The sequence below is a fragment of the Leptonotus elevatus genome, chromosome 7 (assembly GCF_054856555.1).
Source record: "Leptonotus elevatus isolate MCC_2025b chromosome 7, RoL_Lele_1.0, whole genome shotgun sequence".
NCBI lineage: Eukaryota > Metazoa > Chordata > Actinopteri > Syngnathiformes > Syngnathidae > Leptonotus > Leptonotus elevatus.
This window is the reverse complement of record NC_141245.1, coordinates 4890037-4909114: the sequence shown is the minus strand read 5'-3', so window position 1 is coordinate 4909114 and position 19078 is coordinate 4890037. Positions and strand designations below refer to the sequence as shown.

At 39.3% G+C, this 19078-nt stretch overlaps 2 protein-coding genes across 3 annotated transcripts in view; both read right to left on the bottom strand.

Annotated features, from left to right (window-relative positions):
- Positions 1-3255, bottom strand: part of lrrc75a (leucine rich repeat containing 75A) — a 45025-nt gene extending 41770 nt beyond the window's left edge. The window contains exons 1-3 of the mRNA XM_086081528.1: positions 2851-3255; positions 2615-2777; positions 1921-2173 (exon numbers count right to left, since the gene is read on the bottom strand). Of these exons, the coding sequence (XP_085937654.1) occupies positions 1921-2173; positions 2615-2709 (348 nt within the window). The 5' untranslated portion in view covers positions 2710-2777; positions 2851-3255. The remainder of the gene's footprint in view (positions 1-1920; positions 2174-2614; positions 2778-2850) is intronic.
- Positions 3256-4171: 916 nt separating this feature from the next.
- On the bottom strand, positions 4172-18761 carry poldip2 (polymerase (DNA-directed), delta interacting protein 2). Of its 2 annotated transcripts, none has more exons than XM_086081451.1 (11): positions 18546-18761; positions 10311-10392; positions 9973-10070; positions 9740-9839; positions 8925-9000; positions 8671-8778; positions 8374-8510; positions 8192-8218; positions 7705-7830; positions 5554-5633; positions 4172-5444 (listed from the first exon to the last, which is right to left on the bottom strand). In XM_086081451.1, exons 1-11 carry the CDS (start codon positions 18722-18724, stop codon positions 5330-5332), a joined length of 1128 nt encoding a protein of 375 aa, XP_085937577.1. In that variant the 5' UTR covers positions 18725-18761; the 3' UTR covers positions 4172-5329. The 2 variants fall into 2 exon arrangements, with proteins under 2 accessions (XP_085937577.1, XP_085937578.1); XM_086081452.1 differs by having other exon boundaries at positions 10311-10386.
- Between the last annotated feature and the right edge of the window lie 317 nt (positions 18762-19078).

Here is a 19078-nt window from a genome sequence, read left to right as displayed (position 1 = left end):
CCCGTGAGGATTAATGATACAGAGAATAGACGGAAGTTCAAATCCTCTGATTTCAGCCTCTCAGATGTGAGTATTTACTCATTTCCTTAGTTAGTCCTCCATGGAAGCAGAAAAATTGACATTGTGTGAACAACACCTTCATGTACATCAGCTTGAACTTGGGAAAACTGATCAACATTTTTCGTATTTTCAAACACTACCTCAGTCATTCTTAACATTTAAAAGAGTCTGATCCAAATTTGAAATTGAAACTCCTTGGAAACCCACCAATATATCAACAGAAGAGACTAAGGTCGATAACGGCCAAATATATCGTTTCCCCGACCAGAATACGTACATGTCAACAAGGGAATGTAAAAGTGCAAATTATCTATCACTCCAATTGACTCATTCTGAACTTTGATGTAAACACGTAATCTTATCGATCAATCTACTGTCAATAATACTGACACTAACATATTGAAAGAGAAAAAAAAGTACGAACAAGAAACATTGGTCATTACATCAGCCCATTTACTTATGTACGGTACTACACATGTTTTAAAATATGGATGTTATATATTGCAATTAAGTTTTGTGATTTCTAAATAGAAAATAGACGTAAGGCACAAGTTGGAGTGTAATCGTTTGATTAAATATGTGCAAAGACTGTGCACAAATTCAAAGCAGAAAATAAAATTGGGTTATTTCTAGCATTCAAATACTGTAATTAGCAAGCAAGCTAACATACTCAAGGTAACAATATTCTATACATCTTAGTGTCAGGTCTCTATTTTTACTCACAAACAAAACCTGAGCCATAGAAGCTTCACAGTAGATACATTTTACTTTTTGACACATTGTACACTAAAATGTTCATAACTTTTGATCTGAAGAAGTTTTGGTGATATTAATTCTGAGAATAATGACCAACTCACGCCACTTTTTCCCTTTACGTTACCAATTAATTTCACATTAATTGACTACTTTTTAAAAGTGTAGTCCACCATTTTTAAACGTTTATATTTTCAGGCTCCACAATAGCGTTGCCATGTAATCAAACTGCCAAAAGGGCACAATATTGTGTTTTTGTCTTGTGTAACTGGGCCCTTAATGACTGCTGTTTCAAAATTGAACGTCTACACTCACTGGACCCAACACTTTGGTGGAATAAAATAAAACAAAATGTGGAAATTTTAAGGCCAAGTTAAAAAAAAAACGATTTTGCTCCATACAGGTGAGCTAAACCTGTTTTTATACTTCCTGTAGTTGTTGCAATGCCCTTCTCTGCAATTCAACACTTCAAATTATGGTCTTTCATTTTCCTACAATTGTTTCTTGGCACACCAGATGCCTTCAGTCTGTACAGGGGGTTTCCCTCTACTCTTTCACAAGAGCAGCAACAAGCAGACGACGTGCAGCGAGAAACAAGCTCGCCAAATAAGGGCAGCCTGGAAATCAGCTCCACTGCAGTCAGACTGCACACAACTGACCAGTTGAGCACTTACACTGTTGCTCAGTCAAAGCGCCAACAAGGGTCATTGCATCATCTCACACACTTAGTCACTGTCAAGTCTGGAAGGAATTTAATAGACTAAAGGATTGAGACACACTATTTTAAACATTTAATAGACTAAAGGATTGCGACACACTATTTGATCAATATCAGTCACCGTCACTGAATCAATCAAGTCAATCGGATTTTGTCTGGGAAAAGGCCTTTCTTTTTTTTATTCTTCCTGCATGATCTAGTGCTCTCATATGCAAATTAATCATGGGGTCATTCTTGCATTTAGTAAGACACCACACTTCAATTCACATAAGATTATGTGATTTGGTGCTACTGTTTTGGTTAGCAATGACTAATGTTATACCCCTCGCCATGCAGGATTTACACGCCAGTCACGCAAATATTGCCATTTGAACGAGAACTCGAGTTACCTGCCGTAGTGTCCTCAGCATCTCTGTGGCCTCGTCGTGTTTGCCCTGCTTGGCCATCAGCATCATCTCCTGGATCATTCCGATTCGCCGCTGGTAAGGAGGCGGGGTGGCACCACGGCTCAGCCTGTCCCCTGACCTTAGCATGAGGGATGCAAAAAGGTCCCCTCGCTCTTTGGTGGGGGTCCGCCTCCAGCTGTGCTGAGGGCTGGCTCCTCCAGCATCGTGACCCTTGGTCTGTTTGCCCCCCATGGTGCTGTGTGAGGGGAAGATGTGAACAACAAGCCTGATCCCACCGGGCAGTCGTTCAAGCAGAGGCAGCCTTGCTGGATGTTTCCATCAGAGCGCCTGCAGCTGATCACATCTTTACAGTCTGGACACTTTAGGGGGCATATGCAGCACTGCCAGCAATTAAATCGGATTTAATCCACATGGATAGAGCATTGTCGTACGTAGAGTAGTAAACAATATCAAAGCAGAACAGGAGGAATTAGTTTATGCCGCTCAAGTGGGGAAGAGGTCGGAGGATGCTGCCTGCAGCATGGCCGCTCAACACGCACCCGTCACACAGCACAACTAAACACCGCCGCAGTCTCCTGTCCCAAACACAACTTCACCGCGTCTCCACCTTGATTTACCTCCGGGGACGACGTGTTGTTTTTGCTGCTGCTGCTGTTGTGCCCTTCATTTCACCCACCTTAACAGAGCCCCGTCCTGGAGCAGAGTACAGAAGGAGGTGGTGGTGCAGGAAGCAGTCAGGGCATGGCAATGTTTACGTCCACGGTTCACCATCGACTGTCTATTCGTCGCCAATGTCCAACTCTCGTGTTTCACCCGCGGCCGCGGAATTCACCAGTCGCCTGTCACAGAAGGGTGTAGACGTGTGGCAACGACGCTGAACGTCTGTCCAATGAGGATCGGAGGAGTACCTGCCTGCTTGCCTTGCTTGGGTTGGAACTGAATTATGGACGACAACCTCTCCGTTACGAGTGCTCGAAGCACGCCCCCCAACCGCCTTCAGGCAGAGAGCACCGCCAAGTTTCCAGCGTGTTATTACCCCATTACTCTTTACAAAAGGATGGCTTTCTAAGGGTTCGAATGATATATGCTGTAGAATGTATATTCAAACAGATAACCTGTCAACCAGGTGTACGCTGCCTTTTAGAACTAACGAACACAAATCAGTGGCGACTCTTCTTTACTATGGGGTGTTACTCTATCATAATAGGCCTTATCTTACGGTGTTCCTCTGTGATGTCATAATATACGTGTAAAAAATCAACTCGTCGAAATTCGCCTCCGTGTGATGTTTCTGTCCAGTGCCAAGTACCTACCTAGTTTAGGTTTTCTAACAGCAGCGGGCGTGGTTAGCAATGCTAATTCACCATTAGCCTATGGGCAGCGTTGATTGAGCAGATGAACTCTGCCTAGCAACAAGTTGCCTATCACAAGACCAGGAAATAAAATACAGTTACGGACGTGTATTGTATTCATTCATTCAATATTCTGAAAACCCAAAAAAGAATTCCGGAAAAAATATCTGAAAACAGGGTAAAAAAACAGAAAAAATACTCTTGAAAAACAAAAAATAAAATAAATCCCCAAAATCAATGTTTGTCAATACACGAGACCCCCCGCCCCCTTTCCCCCACAAAAATGAAACCAATACATATGTATATGTGAAATATTTGATTATTTTAAATACAGTTGCAAAGTTTCTGGTAAAAAAAAAAAAAAGCACTTTGTTATTCTCCATAGAATTCTGATGGGGAGGAAAAAAAACCCTTGTTTTTCAGTTTCGCTGTAATTGTGTAACAAGTGAAGGGGTGCAGGTACTTTCCTTGAGCTCTGTATGCAGCCTCCAAAATATTGATATCAATAATGTTGCATGCTATACAGTTATAGTGTCAAGACACCAGAAAAAGCTAACTTGTTACAATCAGAGAATATTTGAATGTGGCAGCATTGTGTTCCAGTGGTTTACATGTCTGCGTCACAGTTGAGTGGTCCTGCAGTTTACATCAAGTATATGTACTTACTACTTACTTTTATTTAAGATGACGCAAAGGGCGAGTACGTGATCGCCACGTCTGATCAAAAGTGACCATAATGTCAGAATAATGCAATCACAGTTCACATGTACATGGTCTTACAAATACGGTATGCAATGACATGACACCTGGTGGTCGCAAAACGTATCACAATGTTAAAAACTATTTTACGTATTTATAAAGAAAAGCGGCAGTCAGGTAAGTATTTTTCAAAACATATTTATTTGCCTTTAATTACAATCCTATTTACAGTATTCCAACCAAAGGAGTTTCAAATTACTTATCAAAACGCAATTATGTAAGAGTCCTTGTCTCTTTCAATGTCAAGCAGTTGGCCTAAATGCAAGACATTCTGTGTGTCTACAAGCAGACGTCACTTTTTGCAGGGATAAAAATATCGATTTTTCACATTCACACAATGCGGGAGTATTGCTGCCCCCTGCTCGCATCATCCATGGTGCACTTGTTAAAAATGGAACCAAAACAAACACTGCTTCTTACTGCCACATGTAGAAATTTTTGCTGCAATTTTGACACACCGTCTTCTTATACTTCAGTGATTCCCAGTGGATAGGATTTAGACTCCATTCAAACAAAAGAAACAATATCCAAGTATGACTTATCTCGAATCTGTGCATGTATAATTAAAGTCCTGCATTGTACTCACTGGAGAAGTTGACTGCTGTCACATCAGAAAACACAGGGCTTATTTCATTGAGACTTTTTAAAGAGGGTTTTACACATTTGAACGACACTAGATTAGGATCAATCTGCAAAATGTTTTTTAAATAATTATTTTTTCATTTGAAAATGACTGTTAAACTGGTAACTGTTAAATAAGGTTGTAAAGTGTAATGTGTTTATTCTGTAAACTGTTCATACAACCATCTTATTAAAAAGACCAGATAGGCATAACTGAACAGAAAAGCCGTGTGAAGAAATGTTAACGGGAAAAACAGGAATCAACACATTGTGAGCATTGTGTTTTCAAAAACAGCAGAGTGAAGTCAATGTATGATGCTCCACAGTTGCAGTTGCTCTCTTTGGGAACACAACCCCAGATGTAAGGGCTCACAAACTGGTCAATATTTCAGATATTTAATGCCAAGCATGACCAGCTCTGCAGCAAATGTTTCCCCCCACACTTCCCTGTTTTTTTCCCCATGCAGGTTGAGTCTGCTTTAAATCAAGTTAACCTTGCCATGTGTTTTTGTACTCACTCAACAAGGAAGATGGGATATGTAGGTGTGCATTTGGAAGATCTGGAAATAAATGCTATATAGTCCCTTTACTTAACCCGACTCATTTTTCTGATACCGAAGGCAGAGAGGTAAACGATAGGGTGGGGCGACTGCTCGCAGTTAGAATGTGTAGCCTGCAGGGGGGGCTTTATCATCTTTGTTGCTCTCCAGGGAGAAAGGAGGAATGCGAACATCGAAATGGGAGCCATCAGTCCTCTCGATACGAAATGTTCCCCTGAACAACAAAAAATAGGAAGGCAATGATGTTAATCGCACAAAGGAGTACTGTATTGCATTGAAAACTCAACGTTGGAGTTTACATCACGGATGGAACAAAAACTCACCACATGTGACCGCTGGGGGCTTGTAGAGAGACATGGCTGCTATACTGAAATGCTGGCTGCTCTTTGGACAACACCGGCTCCTTCAATCACACAAGAAACCCAGAAGGACCAGATTGAAAAAAGATCCTGTGTTGTGGGTTGTTATTTTTCAGAAAAAGTTTGGCCAATTGTAAATGTTAACCCTGTTCAATATTTCTGCAGCAAATCCTTATTGGTTCATCAAACAGAACAATAGCCAAGGAAGTAAACTGAGTGAGCTCGAACTGTTACCAGATAGAAACAGAGGCACATAAATAAAACGTGTTCGCTTGTGTTCAAGCGCTTCATAACATTTATTTGGGTGTTGTGTTTTTATGTGATAAAATAACTGTGTTCTGGCAAAGCCCCAGTCAAGTGATAAAGGAGAGCATCTTTCAGGAAAAAAGACAACTTACAGTCCTGGTCACCATTATTGGCACATAATGTGGAATATCGTCTGAAAAAAAATAGTTAACTAAAACGTATTTTTTTTATGGAGAACTTGTGTTTTATATAAAAGATCAAATGATAAAAAAACAATAAACAATGGCCGTAAAAAACCCAACTTAAAACGTCCTGTCACTGGTATTGGCACCCTTTCCTGTACATCAGTATGGAAACACATTGTGACTCACCTTTGTTAAATCATAAAAGAGAATTCCCTGTTCTAAATTGTCTGTGCCCAATTGACATGAATTAACCAATGAATGATAACTTTGATGTTTTAAAAAGCCACCTGTTATCCCCTTCTGCTTTGTAACAATCATCAAAACAAAGGAGCTGTCTGAGAACATCAGCAGTTCAATTATTCACAAACACAAGACCTCCAAATGGTATAGAGCCATCTCCAAAGATTTTGGTAGTCCTGTTTCAGCAGTGTGTAATGTTATTAAGAAGTTTGACAAGCATGGAAATGTCAAGAACCTCCATGGACATGGGGGGACGAGAGAAATTAATGACAGAAGTCTTCAACGGTTGGTGCAAATGGTGGGGGAAAAAAACACGTTAAATATCCAAAGACCTGAAAGCCAACCTGGAACAGTTTGGGATCATGGTTTCAAGAAGTACTAAATGCCACACACTGAACCAAAAGTAGGGCTTCATGGGCGAAGACCATGCCTGAGACAGACATGAAAAAGAATGGCTAACCTTTGCCAAGGTTTAACCGGACAAACCACAATTCTTTTGGGAATGTTCTGTGGACTGATGAAACAAAAATAGAGATTTTCGGCAATGCACGCCAACAGTTTTATTACAGACAGCACAATGAAGCTTCCAAGGGAAAAAAACACCCTCCCTACAGTTAGGCATGGTGGAAGATCCATATAGAAATATCGGGCTGGTTTGCTGTATCTGGTACTGGAGGCTTTGATCGTATCACAGGAATCATGAAATCAGAGAATTATCAACACATTCTAGGGGGACATGCCCTACCAAGTGTTGGACAACCTAGTTCGTGTCGAAGGTCATGGGTCCTCCAGCATGACAAAGACCCAAAATACACATCCAAAAGCACACAGAAATGGTTAAAAAAGGAAAAAAATATGTTTTATAATGGCCAACAATGACTCCTGATCTCAATTTGATTGAACATTTTTGATATAAGCTGAAATGTGCCATTGATAAAAGAAACCTGTAAACATTCAAGAGCTTGAACAATTTGCAAAGGAAGAGTTGGGGGAAATACCAGCAGAGCTTAGAGATGGCTATAAGAAGCGTTTGGAAGCCGTCATCACTGCCAAAGGGTGTGCAACCAAATATCAAAGAGGGGTGCCATTATTGCTGCTAATGCTGTGTTTTCTATTTCTTCTTTGGAATTACATTATGCAAGTTGAAAAACTATTTCCTTTGTGGAATTACTTTGGAAATCCAATTAAAAGGTCCTGATGATATAAATTTGGTACATTTGCATTCATTTCCAGATATATTGTAGAGATCATGCAAAAATTGAAGGGGTGCCAATAACAGTGAGCAGGTCTGTATGAATTCAAAATGCGGACCCCTTGAAAAACAAATCACTTTGGGCCCCCACCAATACAATGACGTGAATTGATCATATTTTGTTAGGCCCTTGGAATTGTTGTTATGAACCCATTGTGTGTCAGTCAGAGTGTGAGTGAGCGTTTCTCTGACCCTGCCAACCACGCCTCGACCTCGGACAGTCTCCAGGGTTCCAGACAGGCTGAAGATCCTCCAGTGTCTCTCTCTTAGCTGAACCACCTCATTGCCCATGTTCTCCAAACGGATGCAGTATCGCCACTTGACAGGATGACACACAGTTAGTACACACACTGCCAGTATATTACAATGGCTAAAAAAGTTGACCATACGCATTATTAAAAGGTAAGCTTTTCTTTGTAAAAGATCAAATTAAGTTAGGCTATCTTAAAAAAAGCTATACCTGCACAATTCAGTTCAAGTGGTGGAAGTGAAATTATGAATTATACTGTTTTATTTTATTTTATTTTTATGTAAACCAACGTGAAATCGTCCCCCCGTTTTTTTTTTACATGGGGGGTTTACGACAAAGTAGATGCATTAAACTGTCTCAAAGGAAGTTAATGTTATTTATCTTTATTGTATGCATCTGGGTATTAGTTGTGTATTTTCCACTACTCACCCAGTATACATGAGAATTCTGACCTTCCTGAAAAGAGAGATAGAGATAGACAGATATTAGACTTCCACTGCCACACACTAAAGGTTGAGAGTGGAAACCCAAAGCACCACCATGACAATGGTAACATGAGGGTCCAGTAACGGCTTCTACCATGCGACTTGTAGTGCATATTCATTATTTACCCTCATGCCCATGTAGAAAGGGATTACGGTGACCCGGATGTTCTCAGTGGTCTCCCTGTGGACGTCCGAGAGCTCCAACCAGGGGTGGTTCTTTTCCTGCCACGCTTTTAGCGTGTCTCTGGCAATGAATGGAGGAGCTACGATGGACCGAGAAGGACAAGTTAACTGAGGAACAAAGCTACATTACATCAAAGCAGACAAGAGAAATGACCAAGTCATAAAAATGAGGAAGTACACAAGAAAAAAAAACATTCTTGGCAGCTAAATAGAGACCATCGACTGGCGGTGAATGCTTACATTTGGCAGGGTTGTACATGAGGAAGCGTTCAAACAGCTCATGTTGAATGGGGATCTGCTCTGCAGAGTTGTATGGCAGGATGTCTTCGTGGCTCACATAGTCCAGACCTTCCGGAAAGAGAGACGCCCCAAAAAATGTATAGTGATCTCACACCAAGGTGGATTATTGCATCTTTATCTTTAGTTGGACTTTCTTTCTTATCATGCAGTGTAATTCAGAAGCCAGATAGATGACAGATGTCATAGGTGCATACCCGGGATGGCGTAAAGCGCTCTGCTGTCATCGTGGTTGGCCAGAAACGTCACCGCCTCAGTCTGAGACCTCTGAGACTGTCAAATGCAACAAGAAGCAACACTTATCAATACAATGTAGAAATAAGTAAAGTGGGTGCCTGCATGCGGTCGTAGACAATGACAAAGCAAAGATACAGTTGAAACCACAAGCTTAGAAACAGTTTTGAGTTGTTCGCAATGTGCAGCCACGAGTTGTCAGAAAATTCCACACAATGCAATGTGATTCATGAGATGTGGCACTCTACAATGTAAGGTAAGATTCATTTTAAAGTAACTACAGTAATTTCTGGACTATGAGCTGCTACTTTTTTCATTTGCATTCGACCCTGCGGCTAATACTAAGGTGCGGCTTATCCATCAGATCAAAAGGTGGCGCACTATAAAGGAGGCGCAAGAGCGTCGCGCAAGGCAAAACAAACCAAGTGAGCCCAAATGCAGTAGGAGAGACCGAACGAGAGCGAGACAATTTGCACCCTCATTATGGAAAAGAAAGTAGCAGGAACCGGGTGCGGTAACATTAAAACACCTGCGGCTTATAGTAGGGTGCAGCTTATATGTGTAAGAAACTCGAGTATTCTCCAAATTTAGCTTACGCAGCTTATAGTCAGGTGCGCCTTGTAGTCCAGAAATTACTGTAATCAAAACTGCGTTGGATGTTAGTTAAGACATACCGTATACCCTTTCCAGAAAAAAAAGCAAGAATGTAACACTTCAAGAATTTTATTCCTCTATGGTTCTGAATGAAAATGTAAAATTGCTAAACATGGTGACTTACAATGTGAGGGCAGTCTCGAGTATCGATCAGAACTTGGTAGTAAGTGTGAGTCTTCCCCTTCACTTCCTTTGAGCCATGGGCACCAGGAGGCTCTGGTTTGCTAGAAGCAAAATAATAATAATATTAATAGATGTGAGGGTTGCTTACAAATGAGTAATGTGTAGCCTAAACCCGCAAACTCCGGAAAGTCTTCATTGATCAGAGACCAGTCATCTAGAATAGGTGAGGTTTACCTGTCAGACACGGGAGGTGTGATGTCTCTATCGTACAGTCTGGCATGCCATGGAAACAGGACAATTCCTCGATAACCAAAGACACTGTGGAGAAAGAGCTAAGAACAACCAAGAGGTGTGAGCTGACAATGTCACATCAAATCATCATAAAACAAATTATATAGAATGTCTTTGACTAATGTGTTAAAAATTAACCAATGTGTTTGAAAAGTCTTTATATCACAATGCTAAAATGAAATTGTGAAAAATCAAATTGTGTCAGTATGGACCTAGAATGTGTTTGTTGAAATAATCCAAAGTGTGGCAAGTAAACATTAGATGACTATTGAATTTTGTACCTGTCCCGTCTCGTATTTGCCGTGCTGCTTCAGAGCCTCAAACACCCCCACGGTCTCCAAAACCTTCCCTTCAGGCCTGTTCCTGCCAAATACAGGCAACGTCAATACAGAATGGCTTGGTTTTACGTCTAACTCATTTCAGAATTCAAAAAGATAATTTGGGGGTGAGAGCCACACAGTAAAAATAGTTTGCCTGTACAAACATAGCAGCTATGGTCTTTCTTTTTGGAATTTGACAAAAAAACAATGAGTAGTTACGTACAGTATTTAAAGTTGCAATATGGAACTTTTTCCCCAAAAATAGCTTTACAATAAGCTTTTTATTTGACCATTTATGACTGAAGTGCCTTCTAATTAGTAGATTAACACCGTAGCTGTTCACAATGGGTACTCCTGCAAACTTCTGGCCAATAGTTTTCAGACTGGATTCGGGTTAGACTTTCCCGAGTCCTGTCTGCGGATGTGACGTAATGTGCGTGGTGTGTATGTGAATAACGGTATGTGCAGTTTCATTTGCCAGCAGGTGGCAGTAGCGATTCGAAATGGAATATTCTACGTTCAAGTAACTTTAAAAAAACATTCACTTTCAGACAACGTTGTCAAAAACACCTGTCAAGCCTGAAAACAGTACATGTATGCCGGGCCAATAGATGGTGATTATGTCAGTTTCTGAAATGTTTTCCATTTTACGCAAGATCCTACACTCTTTCATCCTTAAACAGAAATCAAAGGACTTGGAGGACATAAGAAAGCAAACACAAACAAACCTAAAGACAATACTTAAAATTGATATTTGACAAAAATCTTAAAACGCTGTTACAGCTGAACAGAAATAAAAAAATCAGCAATTTGAGTACTGCAGTCAACATTTTAGATTTTCAAACGATATTGCCCGAGACTGGCGATGACCAGTAATCAGAGGGTAATATAAACTTGGCCTGACCTCATAAAGATGTCCATAGTTCTGCTTCCCCCTCCCCAAGAGTGGGATATAATTTGGTCTTTTGTTATTTAACAACAAAACAAAACACAAGGAATATATTTTCTTTTGTCACCTTAATAGCTTTCCCTTGTACAGTCAGTGGATATAAAAAGTCAACACACTCTTGTTGAAATGCCAGGTTGTTGTGATTTTAAAAACAAAAACAACAGGGGGTGTGTGTGTGCAACAACAGCTATCTTAGTAAGTAATTTTATTTCTTAAGAGTCTTGATTTTTATTTATTTATTGATTTGTACATGTTATAGGTCACAATGGTGAGGGAAAAAAAGTTTAGAAATGATTCATCTCTTTATTATATCATAAAAACCTGACATTTGAGCACGGGTGTGTCACTTTTTTACATCCACTGGATGGCGATAAAGGGAATGCAAGTGTTTACAGAGTCAGAGTTAAGTAAATGCAAACTGTGGGGTCACAAGCCTTAAAAAGGAGCAGAGAAATTATGTTTCTTCAGTAGATGGCGATGTTGCTTTGCAAATAAACATTAAGTGCAAGCACACCAACGGTTTTGTCCATACCCCAATGTCTAACTGACACACGGTATATGCAATTAAGTGGACACAGTCCAGGTACAGTAGATGTACACTTTGCTAAAGAATGTTCAAAAGCAAAAACTTTACAATAGTGCTGTGGTCCACCATTGCGGTTTTAGTTGTGACATACTGCCGCATGCCTAAATTGAACATGAGTCTCCATGGCCATTCTCAATTACGTACATTTAGAATCCTTGCACACTCCAAAACACTGTTGTCATGTAAACTGTCAGCCTTGTGAAAACAACCCTCTTAAATGAAATATTTTCCTGTTATTATGTCTTCTTCTCATTCCATTGTTTCACAGAAGTGTTGACAATTCTTTGTTTATTCAAGAAGATACCCTCTTATAGAAACAATCTACATGATCCCTACAGGAGTGTAAAACCCGCTTCCTCATTGAGCCTTTGCTGCTAGTCGTAATCTCAATCATAACTTTGACAAGATTGCGGAGAACACCTTGACTTGTCAGATGTCACAAATTCCATTAGCTCACCAATGCTGCGCCTTCACAAACACATAGAGAACATACTTAAGCGGACGGACCCACAGAAACAACACCAGCTGGTCACAAACATGCATACTTCTCTGCTCCCTACAAAGCTAATCTTTACAAAAGAGCTCGAGTAGGGATTAATTTAATACTACAGTCTGTTGCTTTCAGGTTAGTTTCATACCATTGGACGATACAAAAGTATTATTTACAGGAAAAAGCTGAGATAAAATAAAATGCTAAACATCACAACACATACCTATCAACCATTGTGTTATGAATTTTACATTTGCTTTGAATAGTGAACACCAGCTCACCAATACAGTATGGTGGGAATGTTTTTAGATGCAAAACAAGATCTTCTAAACCAGGGTTGCTCAAGTTGGGTCCTCGAGAGCCCCTATTCAGCCTGTTTTCCATGTTTCCCTCCTGTAGCACAGCCGAATTTAATGATCAGCTAACCAGCAAGCTTTACAGAAGCCTGATAACGATCCTGATCATGAATCAGGTGTGTTAGTGGAGAGAAACATGGAAAACAGGCTAGATAGGGGCTCTCGAGGACCCAACTTGAGCACCCCTGTTCTAAACGATTCTAAACGAATTCATAGATTTGGAACTTCGAACAGCGGGACAGTGAGTGGGATAGTCTGTTGCACATAACAAAAGGTTGCCTTTGGGAGTAGTACCCTAAGCCTCTGGAAATTTGGCTCATTTGTGTGTTTTCAAAGTAATAAGTAGTCACATATAAGAAGATAAAATTATTCAAAATCCGGCAAGATGATCCGATTGTAGACCTATGCACCGTTCATTGATTCATGAGGTGGCAAGATCCCCAAGTACAATATAGACATATAGACATGGGTACGGGGAGTCAAACAGACATCTTGAAGCAATGGTAGCAAAGTGGATTTTATTACTTGGCAGCCCCAAGTAATAAATCAGGATGAACTAGTTTGAAGTCGAGACTTTTCACGGCAGATAAAGAGATGAAAATGTAAAGCAAACAGAAAAATATTTCAATTTGGTGTTTGATCAGTTCAAACAAAAGTGAATAAAGTTTGATGTAAATGTTGCTTACGTTGCACAGTGGAAAGTATTAATATTTCCCACTTTGTTAAAGCCTACCAGTAATTCCCAATATGTTTGAAACACACCCAAAATAGCAATGTAATGATGGTCCAATTTAATCGCGTGACACCTCCTGTTGTAGACTCCCAGAGATTGTGGAAGATCAGTTTCTTACCATTGCTTCTCTCTGTTTGTGCCTTGGAAAAGCATAAGCTTTAAAAAAATATACTATTAAGAGAAAGACGACAGTAAAGCTCATTCAGTTTACTCCAGCTTCAGACTTTCTCTAGAAGCCTTTTTGCTATTGGTCGCACCACACGAGGAACTGAACTATAATTTGTGTATTTAATTTGAGAAAATGTCCTGCATTTTGCATAATAAAGGGATCGAAATTTGGATACAATTTGTAATCAGAGTCATCAATTCATGGGAAAAAAATCTGACAGATTGATTATTAAAAAACAATCATTAGTGAGCAGCTGTTTAATTGAAAAATTAGCAGTTAAATCCATGTGATCGGTATCAGAACCAGTATCAGACGATCTCACTAATCGGAATGGGAATCTGCAGGATAAAACTAGCAACATGACAGCTCGGTTCCATCGGGTCCGTATATCTCCATGCAAAATGAAGACATTCGTCAAAACATTACTCAAGACAGCCGATATTTCGCTGAACAACGTGAGTAGTAGTATTCAAGCTAATTCTTTTACGTCAATACTTGAGTTGAATGTGGACGGACCTGTAGTCACAACGTGGAAAAGGTCATGTAATTCAGTCAGCAATTTATTTTCGTGAATTAATCTGTTGTGGGGGATTTGCAGTGCAAATTACAGTAAGTTTGTTTTGTTTGTTTTAGAAAATTCCACCAAGATTGCTGCTCCTTGTCATGTTTGCTAATAAAACACTGACCGGAACACCACAACTTAACACACACTCTCTTATTCACTATTGATTTATTTTATGTCACTGTGCTTTGCATGTAGCTGTACTGTATTCCTGCATACAGACCACAGCTCTTTTTAGCACCACTTTGTGATATTGCCAGTGCTAAATATGAACAATGACAAGCTCTGAAATGCTCATCTAGTTAACTTCTCAAGGAATGACCCGCAAAAAGAAAATGACATAAACAAGTTGCATAAGATCAAGTTAGAAAAAGGAGCAGGCGGTGAATCATTGCTGTCAATCCAACCACAGAGGGAGCTTTCATACAACCCAAAAAGAAACTGATGATAAATTCCCATTAGACAATAAATTCAGCTTAGTCAAATGCCCATCTATGAATTATTTTAACACTACTACCTTGAGAAAGCTAAAGCAAAAAACAAAACTATGTTCTCATTCCTCCACTGGCTGTTGCAGGACAAAAAGTCACATGAAGGCAGCAATACGCATAGTCCTGGTGGCTGCCAAGACAGTAAAGCTATTATGTGACGGGACGCAAACCATAACAAAGACAATGCGTTATCTCACAGAGTTTCCCTGTCTGGCACATAGCATGGGTTTAAAGGGATGATCCACTGAAAGAACTCAACTGCTCTATTTCAATATCTGTTGACATATTTCACAAATGTGTCAGTGATGTTTCCATTAACGATGAGTGATGATTGAGCTCCATCGACAATTCCGAACATCCGGGCATTTATGATTTATGATATTTCTGCAATACAACGCAATGCGAAAGCATCCTTTACGGGGTGAAAAACAAACAACTAGTGATGCACCAAATATTCGGTCACTGAAAATTTTCGGCAGAAAATGGCTATTTTTGCCATTTTCGACATTCAGTCAAAATAAAATTAAAGCCGAAAGAATATGGCCGAAATAGGATGTTGTGGTGACGCAAGCAAAAAAACGCTGCAAGCAAGCGTCTGTTTGAAGTCATTGCGCACACCGGTGTCATTGCGCACACCGGTGGAGAGGGGCGTCGCTTGGTGTACAACATTTAAGGGTGTCGAAAAAAGGCAGAACTGCCATGTACTGCAGTACAGGTAAGCCACTCTTTCTCCCGCAGCGCCTTCCCTTTATTTTTATAAGAGCCCCTTGAACGCTTCCACTTTTTCACCGGCATCCCGGTGGCCGTGCTGAATACTTTAGCTAATGCTAGCGCTATTGCTATCAACAGTTTTAAACACGGAAACACTTAACGCTATCTCCGGGTGGCGACAGACCTGTACAGGACGCTGTGTGTGACTTTGCAGTCCGTTCCCAAAGACGATTAGCTGGTACGAACAAATGTATTTATTCATTCCTTGTTCCGCCGCACGCATCCGTGCCGACCTGTGCGAACTACATTGACTATAAGCTGCAATCGCACTGCCAGAAAATGCTCAACCCTCGTTTGGTGTTTAATGTACCAATAGCCAACATGTCTGCGGTTTGGGCACATTTCAATATATATTGTGCTTGGTTAAAATGCCAGTGCTAAATAAATATTTTATAATAATATTATAATATTAATTAATTATAAAAAATGCAATGATAGTAAAAATTGGCATAATTTTTTTGCGGCGTTTCGGTTTTGGCCAACCATGTTCATTAAGGTGCATCCCTACAAACAACGTATTTGCATTGCTTTTGCCTGTGACTAGCATACAAAGAAAGCATATTGTTGCAGTAGTCAAATGACATTTCATCACGTTTTGAAATCAAAATAATCCTCACAAATCAAATTACAACGATGCAGAATCCAATGCTTTTCAATGAGTGGAGAGCTTCCTTTCACCAAGTAAGACCACCATTTGGACTTGTGACGTAAGCTCGCAATTGCCAATTAACTCATTTGCTTCCAAAAATATATAAATAAGTTATATTTTAAATATTACCATGCTCCCAAATACGTATTTGTATGTTTTTTATGATTTTTTTTTTAATGCAGCCTCTGAACTGAAAAGAACGCATGAAGCAATGGTAGTTATTACAAAACGGCCAACAGGTGGCAGCAGAGTATAAGATGTCAACCACAGCCATGTTGCAAAAAAGCTCTTTTCCCCACAGTTTTAAACAGATTTGTGAATAATGATGAAACTTAGCTATATTCTAATGCTAATTGCTTCAAAACGGAAACAGATAGAAATACACTTTTTTTTCCTGATGAAAGAAGAGACTCTAATCTTTATTTTGATAAGTTCCATGTTTTTATAGCAATAGGACACAATATTCTGTGGACCTTGCAAAATCAGTCAAAATCCAGTAAAATAGCCGGGAGCAAAGGGGGTTGCTTCAGTAAAAATGGCTGGGAGTGAATGAGTTAATAACTCGTTTTTCACAGATTGGGAAGAATACAATAGGTGCCTTATTGCCTTTATTGTTATATTACTTGTCTGTGTTACTACAGTGTTTGTGTGTGAATATTCATTATTTGAAGGAATAACACACACATATGAAGTCTATGCTAATTTTAGATTAGCATGTCAATAGGATTTTACATTGATTTAAGCATTAGCACTGGCAATGTTTTTAAAACAAAGCAATATCTTGTATTTAAATATACAATCAATGTATGTAATTCTTTGTTGTGTGTTTAGTTTTACAGCTGACTCCAACTGGTGTGTCATCAAACAGACTAAAGCACCCTCAGGGAGGGAAAAATCCCATTTGTTGAACAAGTAACATGGTGCATTTAGAGTTCTTTCAAAAATCTATATCTATATCTATATATATATATATCTATATATATATCTATATATAATTTAATTTATATCTATCTATATCTATATATCTATATATATATATCTATATATCTATATATCTATTTCTATATCTATATCTATATCTATATATATATATATATATATATATATCTATATATCTATATCTATATATATCTATATCTATATATATATATATATATATATATATATATAATTGTTTCAGAATCACAATGTTCAGCACTTTATTTTTCTTTGATTATAATGTTTATAAGCAGCTACGGTTGTTTAAATAAAGTTGAGTTCTTATGTCATTTTAAATATTTACTCCATGCATGCAAGGCACCACACTGCCACTAAGAGGCTGACGCACACACAGGCAGAAGATATTTATTGTTTCGGTTTTTATTGCTATTAAAAGCCTAGCAAGCCATCAGGCTAATAAAAGACCCAGGTAGACACTAGCTTTACTTTTAGTAGTGATGTTCAACACCTCTTTTTTCAGATTGATGATTTGATTGATCAGATTGATTATATGAGTATTGACTCTTTGCCGTGTTGCCCAGATTTGAAATCTACTTGGGTGGACTGGGGGATGGGTTCTCAGTCCTGTTACTTGCGTCACCTCTAACCTCATGATCCACAAGTGAGTGACGGCGAGCTAATGTTACATACATAGTATATCTGGTCACAATTATTATTATTTTTTTTTTGATATTTTTTATTACATTTTCTTGAAAACTTCTTGGGTGGTGGCCAGCCCAAGTATTAACATGAGTATGCAAAGAATTTTAGTTTAGAATTTCATTTAACACAATAATGATGCAGATGATGATTCGCCTATGTTTAAATACGCCATAGTATAGTGCCAACTATTGCAGAGGAGGACTTGATGTCAGATTCCCCCCCTTCAATATCAGTGGCTGGTACCGGCAGCCTCCACGAGTACCTGATACCTTAAATTAGACCAGTAAGTAACGGCCCGATACCGATACCTGGTATTGGTACTCGCCCATCACTAAATTCTACAGATCGCTCACAACCACATGTGAGATACACTATACATAGAATGTAACAGCATGACCAACATATTTGAATATATTGGGCAGTGGAATGGGGGGGAAACACCTAACCACCACTATCAATGCTATTGGTAAAAGTATGATTTAAAGAAGTTAATACAAAGGAACTTTGGGAAAACACATGGTTAAGGTGCTTCAGTTCAGGCATTACCAAATCAGCGCTGGAGAAATGCCAATGAAATGAATGCCACAAAACAGCTACGCCACAATTTTATAAAATTTTACAGCCCCTGGGATGTCATGTTTATAAATTATTTTAAAATATGTCTACCACATGTAAATGTTAACACATGACAACGGTTTTTGGCTTTCCCCCCCACAATACCTTCTTTAGAAAGTCGTGCAGAGCTAGGTCTTTAGCTTGCTAGCACTGACAGGAGGAGGACACTGGCGGTGTGTCTTACCGTGACGACATGAACCTCCGCTGCTGAGCGACACCGTACATTCCGCAGGCTCGGCATTCCAACTGTGGCCTATACGTTTCGAACCTGCTGTCAGCTACACTTAATAATCTATGTGCGTGTTTTTTGTTGTATTTACTGAAAGTGCTCAGCAGACCTCTACGCAACGCACAGGCCGCCATCTTTGTTGGTGTTGGGTGGCACGCTGCTACGCACACACGCTCGTACGTAAAGAGTACCGATGCTGCCTTCAGGGACAAAGAAAATAGTACGAACTGGATTATATGTTTATTACGAACGTCCTTTACACTGACATGTTTCGACAGCCTTCACTGTGCGGCTTGACGTCTGTAGTTAACTTACTTGTTCAGAAAACGTTTTAGTTATTAGGTCTGTGAAGAACTCTTAAGATTTTTTCCATTTTACTTATTTATTTTTCATTCTTAATATTTAATAATAATAATAATGCAGGGATGGTTCATGCCAAAAACAAGTTACACCTTCCATAACTGCATTCTTTGAGTACGATTTAACTT

Coding starts and splice junctions, on each gene's coding strand:
- poldip2 (XM_086081451.1), bottom strand. CDS start 18,724: ATGGCGGCCTGTGCGTTGCGTAGAGGTCTGCTGAGCACTTTCAGTAAA. Junction 8,511..8,670: donor CATGTACAACCCTGCCAAAT/GTAAGCATTCAC, acceptor GGTCCATCGTAG/CTCCTCCATTCATTGCCAGA. Junction 5,445..5,553: donor GCCCCCAGCGGTCACATGTG/GTGAGTTTTTGT, acceptor TTTGTTGTTCAG/GGGAACATTTCGTATCGAGA.